General features: G+C 46.7%; 1 protein-coding gene across 1 annotated transcript in view; it reads right to left on the reverse strand.

Annotated features, from left to right (window-relative positions):
- Positions 1 to 612: 612 nt before the first annotated feature.
- Positions 613 to 15,433, reverse strand: part of med30 (mediator complex subunit 30) — a 44,643-nt gene continuing 29,822 nt past the window's right edge. Inside the window, exon 6 of the mRNA XM_083900232.1 lies at positions 613 to 1,264. Within this exon, the coding sequence (XP_083756358.1) occupies positions 1,169 to 1,264 (96 nt within the window). The 3' untranslated portion in view covers positions 613 to 1,168. The remainder of the gene's footprint in view (positions 1,265 to 15,433) is intronic.

Here is a 15,433-nt window from a genome sequence, read left to right on the forward strand (position 1 = left end):
GATTCCACGGGATGTGGTTTCTGATCGGGTGCCTCAATTTACTTCCAAGTTCTGGAGGGAGTTCTGCGACCTGCTGGGGGCCACAGTCAGGCTACCATCCCCAGTCCAACAGGCAGACATAGAGGATGAATCAGGACTTTGAGACCACACTAGGGTGCCTGGTGTCACAGAACCCTAGGACCTGGAGCAAGCACTTGATCTGGGTGGAGTATGCACACAATTCCTTGCCAACCTCTGCTTCTGGTCTGTCTCCTTTTCAGTGCGCTTCAGTGGATTCAGTAATTGGAAATAAAGAAATTAAAATATATCCAAATAATAAACTGTGGGTCAGTAAGGAACTCAAACATCATCTAAATCTGAAGAAAAGAGCCTTCATACAAGGTGAGTTACAAAAAACAAAGGAGCTCAACACTCGTAGATTCCACTAAATCTCACACACTTATCCTTCACATTCCTGAAAGTGAAGAACACAACAATCCAGACACTCGAGAGATGCAACACTAGATGAAAAAGAAAGCACCAAACAATGTTTGAATTTGAAAAAGACCATCACAGCATACTTTATAGTTCAACAGATTCCTCAAAAAGGCTTTATAATGACACGTCCAAACCAAAATGTGAGCTACATTAATCATCAATAAAAACATTGATCAATATAGCAAGAATACAACTCATGATTTTTGCCACTTTGAGGAAAACTTTTTAAAAGTAGAATTTTAGATATTTCTAATACTATGAAATGTTACACATGTACAGAAAACACGGATTAAATAAGATATCAATACGTGAGATAGTACCTACAAGCTGTTTTTATAGAAAACAGGATTAATTCAGAGTTTTAATGCTGATGTAATGTTTCAAGGATTTCAAGGACAGATTTTCTGCCTTTGCCCACACTGACACTGTCAAATGTTCAGTGTCCTTCTCTATTAACTTATCTTCTCTTTGTCAAGAATGGTTTTATAGTTTTATATGTTTTTACTTCAGAAAACAGACTGATTTCTTCTGTAAAGTGCAGCCTCAGCCAGTCTGTTCTACCCTGTTACACATCCAGTTAACAACAGTGTCTTTCTGTCCATTAATTGTGTGTGTGTGTGTGTGTGTGTGTGTGTGTATGCATGTGTGTGTATGTTTGTGTGTGTGTGCGCACGCGTGGGTGTGCGTGTGCTCAGCTTCTGACAGCCAGCATGGAGTTGATCTCCCAAATGAGGTTCCGGAGTTGGTCCATGATCTGCTTCAACTGCTGATTCTTCTGCTTCAGCTTCTGCAACATAACATGCGCAAATGCACAAAATCAAATATATAAGCCAATCAATTACATTTACAGAGGAAAATACAAATTACAAACTGCTGCAATTAATGTTTTTGCAATTGGTATAACTATTATGTCATGCTAGTATAATAACTACACATAATACATACCTACTGTATCACTCACTACAAATCATTTTAAAATATACTTTAACAATCTCCTGTTGTTACCTTGTTTTATCAACTGTGGAGTGTTTTTGCCAAACAAAAAGATTTGTGGCATAGATATTTACTCTTCTTTTTAAAGTATAGATGAGGAGGACTTTCAGTTTGGGTGAGCATGTGATAACAGCGCTGTCTCAGTATCCCGCAACTCTTACTTTTTCCTCAAAACCCCAATTGATTGAGAGTGGAATAACTACTTTTAGAACCTTGGCAACCTTGGTAAAATGTCAAAGGCGACAAAAGTGTCAAAAAAGACTGCGTGACCGATAGCCTCCGTGACAGATAGCAGCACAGCGCTAACTAGCATAGCTAGTGTCACAAGCTATTATTGCGGCCGACTTTAAAACATCATTCACTGCTGTGGAATTGAGACTCGCAAAAATGCAGTCAACGATAACAGAACATGGTCAAAGATGGACTCTTTGGAATCCCATGTCGAGCTGCAAGACCAACAAATTCAGACCCTGGAGGAGAGGTGTGTAGTACTAGCGGCTAGCAACACCAAGCTAAGCTTGCTAAACCAAGCTAAACATCAGGATAATCGGTCTCCCTGAATCAATCAAGGCATCCAGACCCACAAGTTTCTTCACCAAACTCCTGGCCGAGGTATTCTGAGACCAGATTCTCCAGTCTCCCCCTGAGTTGGACCCATAGGACGCTCACAACTAAACCACAACCAGGCAACTAGGTGGTAATATTCCACCTCCATCGCTACCAGATCAGGGATTTTCACCCCCCGAGGAAGCCACCACCTGTCATTCTTACAAGGACAATATCTTTTGCTTCGCTGTTCATTTAAAGGGACTTGTTGGACACTGTAGAACTCTTTAAGTGTTGTTCTGTGCAGCTTGAAGCAGTGGACAAGCTCATACAAGTTCAGAAACTGGTGCTGTGTAGTTGCCAAGTATCTAGTGAAGTAGTGACTATTTCTATATTTCTATGATTCACTTAATGTTTAAGTGCCTAGATCCCTGTATTTCATTTCTATTTCCACTTTATTTTCCACTTCTTTGTTGCTCTTGAATCACCTTTGATATCCAAAACCACTTTCATACCTATATATATATATATATATATATATATGTTATTATATTATCAATATATATTATTTATATTAGTTGCAAAGCTGGGACAAGTAGAGAAGAAGAGGAAAGATGAAGCAAAAAAGGGAAGTGTGAACAGTTGGGTTTAGTTTTGATGAATGGGACAGAAGGTTGTGGTCACTGCTTGCTCCTTGAGACTGACCTGACAATCTTACTGCTGAATGCTGGACCATGGCTAGTGTAACACATGCCACCCACACTTATGCAAGGTAAAAAGGTAAAGACCCACTGAATTGCGCACCTTACCATCAAATACCACTCCTCCCAGTTGATGTTAAAATACTTTTATACAAAAATCTTAGCCCAACAATTGGAAACTGTCATGTCCCTGATCATCTCAGGTGACCAGTAAGGATTTGTAAGAGGAAGACACTCATATAACAACAAAAGAAGGCTTCTCAATGTCATCCTCTCTCCATCCCACTCTGATGTCCCAGAGGTCACAATGTCTCTCAATTCTAAGAATGCATTCGACAGGGTGGAGTGGGCTTATCGTTTATTTTTCCTGCGACAATTTGGTTTCAACACCATCTTCATTTCATGAGTCAGATTGCTCTTCTCCTCTCCCTATGCTTCAATGTGCACGAACAATCAACGTTCTACTGGGATTTCCCCCCCTCTGGTTTTCCTATTCCTGCTAAATGAATTTTATGTCCGGTGGGGACAAGGACCCCACCCCCCCACCCCTTGATAAGGATGGATGCAACTTAACTGATGGTACATAAACCCTTAGAATTAAATTGATCTTCAAACAGGGTCAATCAGAGTAGGCTATTCAATACTGACAGACAGCTCATGTTTCCGTCTCTCTGTGCCAGCTCTGTACAGAACAGACTTTTAGCCAGCAGGGATGCCCTGCGAGCCAGGTGCTGATTGAATGCCAAGTTGCACTATCAAATACGTCATTATTACAGTGATATTGATCTTGCCAATAAACATGTTATATTTAGGAATGCGCCGAAAATTCAGCGGCCAAAAGATTTTATCACCAAAACAAAACCACCAAAACGATGTTGTGATGATGCATGCAAAAATTGTAGGTAGCACATGCCTGTCTATTTCCTCTTAGAAACTGTCCAAATTCACAAACAGCGCAGGGGCCGTGTGCAGCAGATGAGGGGCACACTCTATAAGATAATATACTATAATTGCAATGTCTTGACTTTAAAGAGATATTTCACCGCTGGGAAGTTGAATGTCTATTAAAAAAGGGTCATCTATGGAGTAGAAATGTGAAATAATATTTGAAGAAAGTGAAATTCAGAAAAATGTATTCATCGCTCATGTACACAAACGACAACAACTCCCAGAATGCTCCGCTCACTTCTGGCTCCAACTCTCGCAGCAGCGCTGACTCTCTTCCTTTACCACAGTGACGCGGCGAGTGAGTTGTGTAAAGTTTATACAGTTCACGCCTTGATGAATTAGTTGGCGAATACATTACGGATCTGCAAATTACAGTTTTGTTTGCTCTATTGTGCTAAATTGTACCGGGACGTGCAGTAAAAACAACAAAAGGACAGGCAGTAAGTTCCCATTATTTTCCGGTCAGAGATTCAGAGTGGTGAAAGCTTCAAGTCGGCTATGCTAAGCTATGCTAAGCTTCTTCACCGAAGGCAAACCTGTGAACTCAGAGGATTTACGATCTCCATTTCCAGCAGGAAGACGTAACTGAGAGGTAAGACTGACGATAATACTCCACTGTATTTCTGCTCATAATCGATGTGATATAGTTGTCGGCAGTGAATCGACAACTTACGTTTATAAGTAACGTTTGATAGACAATTACACACACGTTATATACACGTAAACTGTTAGCAAAGTAAAGCCACCTTGCTTTCGCTGGAGAATAATGTCAGTGTTATTCAAATGTTTTATTGTTATTCATGTTTGTTCAAGACACCTATATAAATAATAGAACCATAGAAATAGCACCATAGAAAACAACCCTGTGTAACTTACAGGTCCGTTATGTATCCGCCAACTAAGGCTTTTCCCCCTCGGGGATTTGTGTCCTCAGACAACTCACGCTGTCTGCTCATGGACGCGTCTGTTTCTCTCAGAGCGACAATGGCGGAGTGTGAACTCTCGCAGGAAGCGAGCGCTGTGCATTCTGGGAGTTGTTGTCATTCGTGTACATGAATGATAAACACATTTTTCTGCCTTTCTCAGCCAAGAAGGCACTTGCTTCAAATATTATTTCACATTTCTACAACATAGATGACCTAGTTTTAATAGATATCCATCTTCTCAACGGTGAAATATCTCTTTAAATATCTTGTTTATTATGTCAGGTTTTGCATTATATTGTGGCTATATCTATGCAGTTTTAAAGTGCATAGTGAACTTTTAAAGGGACACTGTGTAGTATTTATGGGTTTATATAACCCAAAATCCACTTTTTTATACATATTATGTGCTCCTGCATTATAGTCGCTGTATAATAGTTTTTGTTTAAGTTTCGTCGTGTTTCAAAAAGTCATGTAAAATAACATGGTCGCGGGCCGCTACTGCATTGCAACGACGCCATGTTTCTACCGGAGCCTGTAAGGACAAACGTGAGAGAACAAATCAAGCGTCTCTTTACTTGTAGCTGAAGTCCCGCCTCCTCTCTCTCCGCTTCGTCTGCTAAGGCCGTGGTAGCTCGCCCTCTCCCTCACCTCACGAACCTCATCTGCTAACACGGAGAAAGACGACGAGGACGACATTTGACCCTCTGAGGATACCGTAGCGCTCAGGGAAGGGAGGGGGTGAGCAGAGGAGCAGTTCTTTGTTGTAAGTTTCAGCCTCTCCTCTAGATGGCACTATAAACTACTTACTTCACCTTTAAAGCTTGATAATGGCACTGGTACATTTTTAATTTTTCAGTAGCTGTCAGCCAACATGGCACTGTGAGGTACTGCGTCATGAGACGTCCGGTGTCACGAGCTCACCTGCACCTTCCTCTCAATTTTATTATTATTGTTGTATTGTTGTGGCTGCTGCTCTCCTTCCCACTCTGACTCTGCAGGAGGCGTGACTGATTACTGCCAGACACCGGTGATCGTCTACACCTGCGCGGCTCCGCCTCACCTGCTCCGGATGAGCAATCAGCGGAGCTTAAAGGCGGAGTCATTCCTCCTCACCGGTGTCAGATCGTTCTTGTACTTTCATGGGTAAAGTCATGCCATTGCTCGCTCGCTATACTTACCTTGAAAAGATACTCACCACTCCGTCTCCGCTCCAGGTCGTCACGTCTCCTGCCGGTCGTCTTCTCCTGGCTTCTCTGGTTTCCTTCTCCCCTGGAATCTCGAAGCCACGTTGTGAGTTAAAGACTTCCTCAAGCTGGACTCTCCCTGCGTCCTGAGTCAGCTCCCCTCGCAGCCGCTGCAAATACTTTAATCTTTTCCACTCTTTGCACTATCCACTATCACTTCCCCGTTTGGGAAGTCGTTTTGTGTTACCCCCCTTATTATAATAAAATTATTGTTTGAAATAACCTGTCGTCATCGTCTGCTTTCGGGTCCACGCCACCAACCCTAACATAACGATCTGACCAAAATGGACCCGGCGGACTTTGACACCTTAAAACAGGCCATTTCCGCTCAAGGCGCTTTAATCGGGCGCCATAGTCAGGTCCTCTCGGAGATCACTCAATCCCTCCGAGAGCTAACTGCTAACGCCGCTAGGTCGGCTAATTCCCCGGTAGCTGCTTCCGCTTCCGCTTCTGCTTCCGCTTCCGCTATTCCCGAACAGGCTACTACTGCTAACCGTAGCCAGTTAGCTCCCCCCTAGCATGACACGGGAGCCGTTCGTCCCGATTCCCAAGCGTTTCTCGGGTGAAATAGGGCGGTGTTCGAGCTTCCTTTTCCAATGCTCTCTAGTATTCAACTTACAACCACGCACGTACCCGGATGATCACGCTAAAATCGCCTTCGTAGTGAATCTGTTGTCTGGACGAGCCGCTCTGTGGGCCACAGCGTCTCTCGCCAATGCGGCACCCGGCTCCGTTAGCTACTCATCCTTCAACAATGATTTATGTAAGGTCTTCGACCATTCGCCCCAAGAATCAGATATCTCCACTAAACTAATTAACACCGAACAGGGCCGTTCATCGGTGGCTGACTTCTCCATTCAATTTCGTATTCACGCGGCACAAAGTACCTGGAATGATTCGTCGTTACGTGCGATGTTCACACGCAATCTAAGGAGGGAGATACGGGATGAGTTAGCGACACGAAATAACGCCTACGATCTCGATTCCCTGATTGAGCTTTTTATTCTCTTGGATAACCGCATTCAGGAACGAGACCGCGAAAGAGCAGCTCATGTCCGTCGCCCCACTAACCACTCACGCCCCGCTAATCCGGTTCCTTCTCTTCACCCTTCTCTTCCTACTTCTCCTGGTTCACCTGAACCTATGCAGCTGGGGCGCACTCGACTCACCTCCGCAGAACGGACGGTGAGAGTTCGGAGCGGAGCCTGTCTCTACTGCGGCGAACTGGGCCACCTCCGTGCCACCTGCCCAGTTCGCCCAAAAGACTAAGCCCGCCAACGCACGCCGGAGTGTTGGCGGGCGGTGCCGTTTCCTGTGCCTCACAGAAGCGTGTGATCCTCCCTGGGCAACTCCGGTGATACCAGCAGTCCCTTCCACTTTCCTGCCTGGTGGACTCCGGCGCCGACGACTCCTTCATCGACCAAGAGACTGCACTACAGGCCGGGATACCGACGACACCACTCGAGACACCCAAGGAGGTCCACGACCTCGACGGCAGAATCCTGGCCACAGTTACCCACCGAACCCAACCCATCGCCTTGGTGTTATCTGGGAATCACCACGAACTGATCCAACTCTTCCTGATCCCGTCTTCATCGTCTCCGGTCGTGCTGGGCCTGCCTTGGTTGTCGCTCCACAACCCGCGGTTCGACTGGTCGTCTGGGCAGCTATCCAGTTGGAGCGTCCCTTGCCATTCTCGCTGTCTCCGTTCCGCCCTGCCGGCTCCGTCGATGGTTCCTGTCCCGAGTCCCCAGCCGCCGGATCTCTCCTCAGTTCCTGCCACCTACCACGACCTCGGAGAGGTCTTCTCTAAAGACTTGGCTCTCTCCCTTCCTCCTCTTCGTCCCTATGATTGTGGCATCGACCTCCTTCCGGGGGCTACACTACCATCTCGACGCCTCTACAATCTTTCCCAGACCGAACGTACCTGCATGGAGGAGTACATTAACCAGTCTCTGGCCGCTGGTCTCATCCGCCCCTCTTCATCCCCTGTCGGCGCAGGGTTTTTCTTCGTTGAGAAGAAGGACGGCTCCCTGCGGCCTTGCATTGACTACCGGGGTCTCAACGAGATCACCGTACATAACAAGTTTGCCCTACCACTCATGGACGCCGCATTCAGCCCGCTTTGTAAGGCTAGAATCTTCACCAAACTCGACCTACGCAACGCATATCACTTGGTTCGTATAAAGGAGGGGGACGAATGGAAGACGGCCTTCAACACCCCTGTCGGACATTTTGAGTATATGGTCATGCCCTTTGGTCTAACTAATGCTCCAGCAGTCTTTCAGCACCTAGTTAATGACGTTCTGCGTGACATGCTGGACAAATTCCTCTTCGTGTATTTGGACGATATTCTCATATTTTCCGAATCCGAGGAGGAACACGTCCAGCATGTCCGCATGGTGCTGCAAAGACTGCTGGAGAACAAACTCTATGCCAAAGCGGAAAAATGCACCTTCCACGCTTCCTCTGTGCCCTTCCTGGGGTTCATAGTCGACCGAGGAAAATTATCACCGGACCCAGCCAAGATCAGCGCGGTGAGGGACTGGCCCACACCTTCCAACCGCAAACAGTTACAACGATTCCTGGGGTTCGCCAACTTCTACCGTCGTTTCGTGAGAGACTATAGCAAGGTGGCTAACCCTCTCACCCAACTCACCTCCCCCCGGCAACCCTTCCTCTGGTCCTGCCAAGCTGACGCAGCTTTCCAAGAACTCGAGGTACGATTTACTTCCGCACCTATCCTTTCACACCCTAACCCCTCTCTACAGTGCGTCGTCGAGGTCGACGCCTCCGACACTGGAGTTGGAGCTGTCCTCTCACAACGCTCCACTACCGACCAGAAGCTTCACCCATGCGCCTTCTTCAGTCGTCGCCTATCCCCTGCTGAAGCCAACTATGACGTGGGCAACAGGGAGCTATTGGCGGTCATTCTGGCCCTACAAGAGTGGAGACACTGGCTCGAAGGTGCGTCCCTTCCTTTCATAATCTGGACCGATCATAAGAATTTAGCCTACCTAAGAGACGCTAAACGCCTAAATTCTAGGCAGGCACGTTGGGCCCTGTTTCTGGGGCGATTCTCGTTTACCCTTACTTTTCGACCTGGGTCCCGGAACGTTAAACCTGATGCACTGTCTAGAATATTCTCACCTGATCCACCTTCTCTATCCCCTGAGCCCATTATGTCTCCTTCCTGTATCGTGGGGGCTGCTTCCTGGCCAGTGGAGGAGAGGGTTCGGCGGGCCCAACGGGAGGAACCGGGAACGGTCCGGCCAATCGACTCTTCGTGCCTGGTGCGGCTCGCTCGGAGGTCCTACAGTGGGCACACAACTCCAAGCTCACCTGTCACCCCGGCAACAACCGCACCCTCCAATTCCTCCGTCAGCGGTTTTGGTGGCCCTCCATGATCCAGGACACGACCGAGTTCATCCGTGCCTGTCCCGTCTGCGCCCGGGGTAAGACCTCAAACCATCCTCCTGCAGGTCTTCTCCAGCCACTCTCCATTCCTCGTCGCCCCTGGTCCCACATAGCAGTGGACTTCGTGACCGGTCTACCGCCGTCTCGCCTCAACACCACGGTCCTGACGGTGGTGGACCGGTTTTCGAAGTCTGTACACTATGTGCCACTTCCCAAGCTTCCTACGGCCATCGAGACGGGGGAACTCTTGGTCGAACACGTCTTCCGGCTCCACGGGTTCCCACTGGACATCGTTTCCGACAGGGGTCCCCAATTCACCTCCCAGGTCTGGAAGGCATTCTGCTCGGCGATCGGAGCATCCTCCAGCCTCACTTCAGGGTACCATCCACAGTCCAACGGCCAAACTGAACGTGCTAACCAAAGCACGGAAAGTGCCCTTCGCTGTGTCGCTGCCCGTCACCCCGCCTCCTGGAGCTCCATGCTGCCGTGGGTGGAATACGCCCATAACTCCCTGGTCTCTGCTTCCACGGGCGTCTCCCCCTTCATGGCTGCTCTGGGCTATCAACCGCCGCTCTTCGACTTCCAGGAAGAAGAGGTGGCCGTCCCGTCCGTCCAGACTAACCTCCCACGGTGCCACGCTGTTTGGAGACAGGTCCGGTCTTCTCTCCAACGATCTTCCAACCGAAGCCAGAGACAATCGCCACCGCGCCCCGGCTCCCGACTACAGACCCGGCCAGAAGGTATGGCTTTCATCAAAAGACCTCCCCTTACAGGTCGAGTCCCGGAAGTTGGCGCCCCGGTTCATTGGTCCATTTGTCGTGGAGAGGATGGTCAACGCCTCCGCCGCCCGCCTGAGACTCCCCAGGTCCTTAAAGATCCACCCGACCTTCCACGTCTCCCTCCTGAAACCGGTGGAGGAATCGAACCTGGTCCCGCCCTCCAACCCTCCTCCTCCACCCAGGTTCATCGACGGAGGAGAGGCCTACAACGCCAGGCGCATCCTGGACAGCCGACGCAGGGGTCGTGGCCACCAGTACCTCGTCGACTGGGAGGGGTACGGTCCGGAAGAGAGGTCTTGGGTTCCACGCCACTTCATCCTCGACAAGGACCTGTTGAGGGACTTCCACCGGGCCCATCCGGACAAGCCTGGTTTAGCGCCCGGAGGCGCTCTTTGAGGGGGAGGTACTGTCACGATCTCACCTGCACCTTCCTCTCAATTTTATTATTATTGTTGTATTGTTGTGGCTGCTGCTCTCCTTCCCACTCCGACTCTGCAGGAGGCGTGACTGATTACTGCCAGACACCGGTGATCGTCTACACCTGCGCGGCTCCGCCTCACCTGCTCTGGATGAGCAATCAGCGGAGCTTAAAGGCGGAGTCATTCCTCCTCACCGGTGTCAGATCGTTCTCGTACTTTCATGGGTAAAGTCATGCCATTGCTCGCTCGCTATACTTACCTTGAAAAGATACTCACCACTCCGTCTCCGCTCCAGGTCGTCACGTCTCCTGCTGGTCGTCTTCTCCTGGCTTCTCTGGTTTCCTTCTCCCCTGGAATCTCCAAGCCACGTTGTGAGTTAAAGACTTCCTCAAGCTGGACTCTCCCTGCGTCCTGAGTCAGCTCCCCTCGCAGCCGCTGCAAAGACTTTAATCTTTTCCACTCTTCGCACTATCCACTATCACTTCCCCGTTTGGGAAGTCGTTTTGTGTTACCCCCCTCATTATAATAAAATTATTGTTTGAAATAACCTGTCGTCATCGTCTGCTTTCGGGTCCACGCCACCAACCATAACATCCGGAGGTCTATTTAAAGGTTTGGGCAAATTTAGCAAACACAAGTACATCACAGCTTCTCTTTGAAAGTGAGAGAGAGTGAGCGAGAGAGAGAGAGATGAGCTACTGTATCTGCAGTGCAGTGAAATCTATTAAGATTAAATCCATCTCACTGTCTCAGTAACACTCCTTTAGCCATGACTAATTACCAGACATTTTTGCGGCACAGATAACACCTTGAGCAATCGATTTCACACAGCTCTCTTAATATCAAATGTTTAGCTGATTGTCCTTGAAGATATTGCTGAGTGGAACACTGGCCTTCCACTCTCTCCTTCTTTCTCTCTCTCTCTGTGGCACACTTGCACTGCTTCTGAAGCTCGATCACTCTTTTCTATATTCTCTTACAGTGTCTTTTATGACTTTCACTACATGTGATATGCCTCATTACCCTGGCAATTAAAGTCCTGAAATAACTCATTATTTGCTCCATATTAATGATATACTTAAAGCCTTTGTAATTTCACTCAACACTACAACACACAACACATTAAAAAGAGACCAAAGTCTGCCTTTTTCTTTTCAATTACACAAAAGAAGTCTTTATTTTTCATCTCGGTTTGTGATTATAATTGGGGAGATTTGGCTTCAAACTCAAAATGTGTTGTTTCTGAATCATACTTCTTCCATTAAAAAATAATCTCATCTAAGCCTGCTTTGAAAGGTAAACATGAAATTCTGTTTTTCAGCAGAACAAAGCTACACAGTTCAATACAAAAAGCTTGCTGGCATATTTTGATATATGAATAAGAACTTTTATTACAGAAGTGATGGTGCAACCTAGTAGGGGATAGAAATGCTCTCATTACCTCATAGGCAGTGTAACTGTAATCCTTCACACAATAATAGGATGTTTAGAGAAGGGTTGACTTCAGGGAAAGGATCATTCATCAGTGTTGCTTTTGTGTAAATTCAGATGTTTCTATACTAGGGCTGGGCAATATGGCCTCAAATCAATATCACGATATATTGAGCAGCGCACCTCGATAACCATAAATGAACGATAAGTTCGAAGACGCTATGTGACGTAATTGCCTAATTTGCATAATTGACCATGTGTATGTGTTTTATGTCTGATATCAAATGCAGTGATTTATTTTGTGTGAGACTGAGTAAAAGAAACATTGACACCACTCTGACTCACTGCCTGAGCCCTTGATCAAGCATTTGTGTTCGTGTGGTATGTTATAGCACGTCCTATTGTGTGAAGGTGTAAAAACCTGCGGCCGTGAACGCATCATTTAAAAACCAGGAAGCGTATCGTCATTAGCAACATGTGCGAATCTCAGCGGCTCTGTTATTGTTGTAAATTAGACTGTGGCAGCAGGTACAACAAGCTCCCGCTGTGGGTGGACGTACGTGTACATTTACGGCTCACGTATTAAAAAATTGTCAGGTTTAAATCGAGTTCGGGCAGCACCTGCTGCTTGTTGAGAGGGATACATGCTTTCACGTGAGAGTTTCCAAACACCACAAAAGTCTCCAGTAACACCAATAGTCGGGAGATTTGTCACAAGTCGCTTTTGACAAAAAAAGACGCTAGGAGGAGTCGGAAAGTCACCAGATTTAGCGACAAAGTCGGCAAGTTAGCAAAACTGATACAGCACCCGCCGCGGTAGCCGCTTCGTCTTTCCTCACCGTCTCTTTCACTTGTTACAGAGGGCGTGGAGTCACGTGACTACACACACTGTACACAGCCAAGTGTCTTAAAGGGACATGAACATACTGGTAGCCTGCCTACATACACACAGAGGCAAAAACGACTTTCATTTATTTTTTTTAAATTATCGGATATATTGACATGGACAAAATTACGTTGATTATCATCGTAAATCTGCTGGCAGATGTCAGAGCACTTGTGGAGGAGAGTTAATAAGAGTACAGTGACCTGAGACTCAGAGTGGAAATGGAGACTGATACAAATGGAGATGTACCGCGTGTGTGTATACATACATATACTTGTTATCTCTTTAGGGCCTTTCCTGGCATAAACACTGACCTTGTCAGGACCAGTAGTCCAAAAGTAGCACCACACCCTGGTCCCAATAAGGCGGAACCTAATTTCTGAGGAACTGGTTAAGTTTAGAGCTAAGATTTGAATTGTGGTACGGTTAGAGTTAGACCTGTTCACACGGCTGTCATAATGAGACAGACCCCAGTTTGTGAGGCTGCAGGACTGTGTGTCTGATATGGTGGTCTGTCATATGGGAGCCCCTCAAAGCACTGTGCTCTCACCCTTCCTTTTCACACTATACACATCGGACTGCCACCTCCAAAAGTTCTCTGATGACACTGCCATCGTGGGGTGTGTGTCAGGAGGTGGCAACCAGGAATACAGGAGTACTATCATGGACTTTGTCAGCTGGTGTGAGAAGAATCACCTTCTTGTCAATGCCAGCAAGACGAGGGAAATGGTGGAAACCTTCAGCAAAATAACAACAAACACTGCACCGATGAACATCCAGGGACTGGACATGGAGAGGGTGACGACATACAAGTACCTGGGTGTTCACCTAAACGACAAACTGGACTGGACTGACAACACTGACTCGCTCTACAAAACGGGTCAGTGTCGCCTTTATCTCCTAATAATATTATAATATATATTATAATATTATTACTTTTAAATTAATATTTCATATTATTAAATATTAATTAAATAATACATAGTATACATACATACACACACAGGTGCATCGCAATAAATTTGAATATCCTGGAAAAGTTCATTTATTTCAGTAATGCAACTGAAATAGTGAAACTTGTGTATTATATACATTCAATACACACATACTGAAGTAGTTTAAGTTGTTTTTTTAATTGTGATGATTTTGGCTCACATTTAACAAGAAGCCAACATTTGACCATATTTATAGTAAATATCCTTCATTAAACATTAAAAAAGCCAAAGAAATAAATCAGATTATCTGAAATGACAGGTAATAACTGTATAAATTAATTAACACCTATGCAGGATTTTTACCTTAATTTATCAGCTTCAGAGTCATTGTGATGGTGAAGTGTCTTGTTGTGAGGAGATTGCTGCCTCAACTGTCTCTTAGTGGACCCTGAGTCCTCAGAATCAAAAGGCCTCACAAGAAACATGAATTGCTTCACAGCACTCCATACACACTCCCAAGCCAGCTGTAGTGACTGACCAAACTTTATCAGCCACTCGGCTGGTTGGGGGCAAGATCCAGTTTTTTTTTTTTTTACTCGCTATCAAGCATGTCCCACCGGGAGGAGACCCAGAGGAAGACCCAGGACACGCTGGAGTGACTACGTCGCCCGGCTGGCCTGGGAATGCCTTGGGGTCCCCCCGGAAGAGCTGGAGGAAGTGTCCTGCAAGAGGAAGGTCTGGGCATCCCTTCTCTAACTGCTGCCCCCGCGACCCGGCCCCGGATAAGCGGTAGAAGATGGATGGATGGATGGATGGACATTCTAATAATATCATCTCTCAGGCCTAAGAGAGGGAATAGAGCACACATACACACACAGCCTGCAGCGACGGACATCTGTGGGAGTGGAAGGGAAGAAACATGCAAAGAAATGGAAAAAGAGAGAGAGATCCCTCTATCCCAGTCTTATTACAGTTAGGAGGTTGCTTTTGTTTATCATCAGGCTTGTGCAGACTTCCCACCTGCTCTACAGATAAAACTAACTATCAGTGCCACGACTGGAATTCATTACATACACACACATACACACACAGCCTGCAGCAAGCTCGCTTAGGTCTGGAGAGGAGAGCTACACCAGACAGTGGATGGCTTTTCTATGTGAAATTACAAACACCAATCTTACTTTTAATTTCTCCCTTTTCTCATTTGAATAAAGAGGACGGACGTGGTAATTAACTGGATATAAAAATTTAAAATAAAAAAAACCAAGGCAACGTGTCGAGAGGTGGAAAGAGGAGCAGGTGAAAGGGAGAGAGAAGTAACAGCAGCAGAAAGGGAGTGATAGTAAGTATGAGGAGGCGAGAGAGGGGAGCTGTGGAGAATTAATAACAGGCCAGATCTCTCCAAGGCCTCCTTAATGGACTGTGACAGGAATTTATTCACACTTAGGCTGGTATTAAATCAAATGCGAGCGACTGGCAGGCTGCAGCAGGAGAGTGTAGGGAGGGGGTGACAGTGCAGCAGAGACAATGCTGAGGGTCTGCCAAGTCACACAGGTCTGGCTGTACAAACCACCTCTAGGGGTGAAGGGGGTCATATCCAGGAATTTCAGACAGTTCGAGGGATGGAGTGATGGAGCAGGCACAGGGATGTGCAGCATGAGGACAAAGGATGATGAGTGATGTGCCAAGACAATCTGTCAAATAGTTACTGCTAATCATCCGTCCTCCATT

This window comes from Microchirus variegatus, assembly GCF_963457635.1.
Source record: "Microchirus variegatus genome assembly, chromosome: 13".
Taxonomy (NCBI): Eukaryota; Metazoa; Chordata; class Actinopteri; order Pleuronectiformes; family Soleidae; genus Microchirus; species Microchirus variegatus.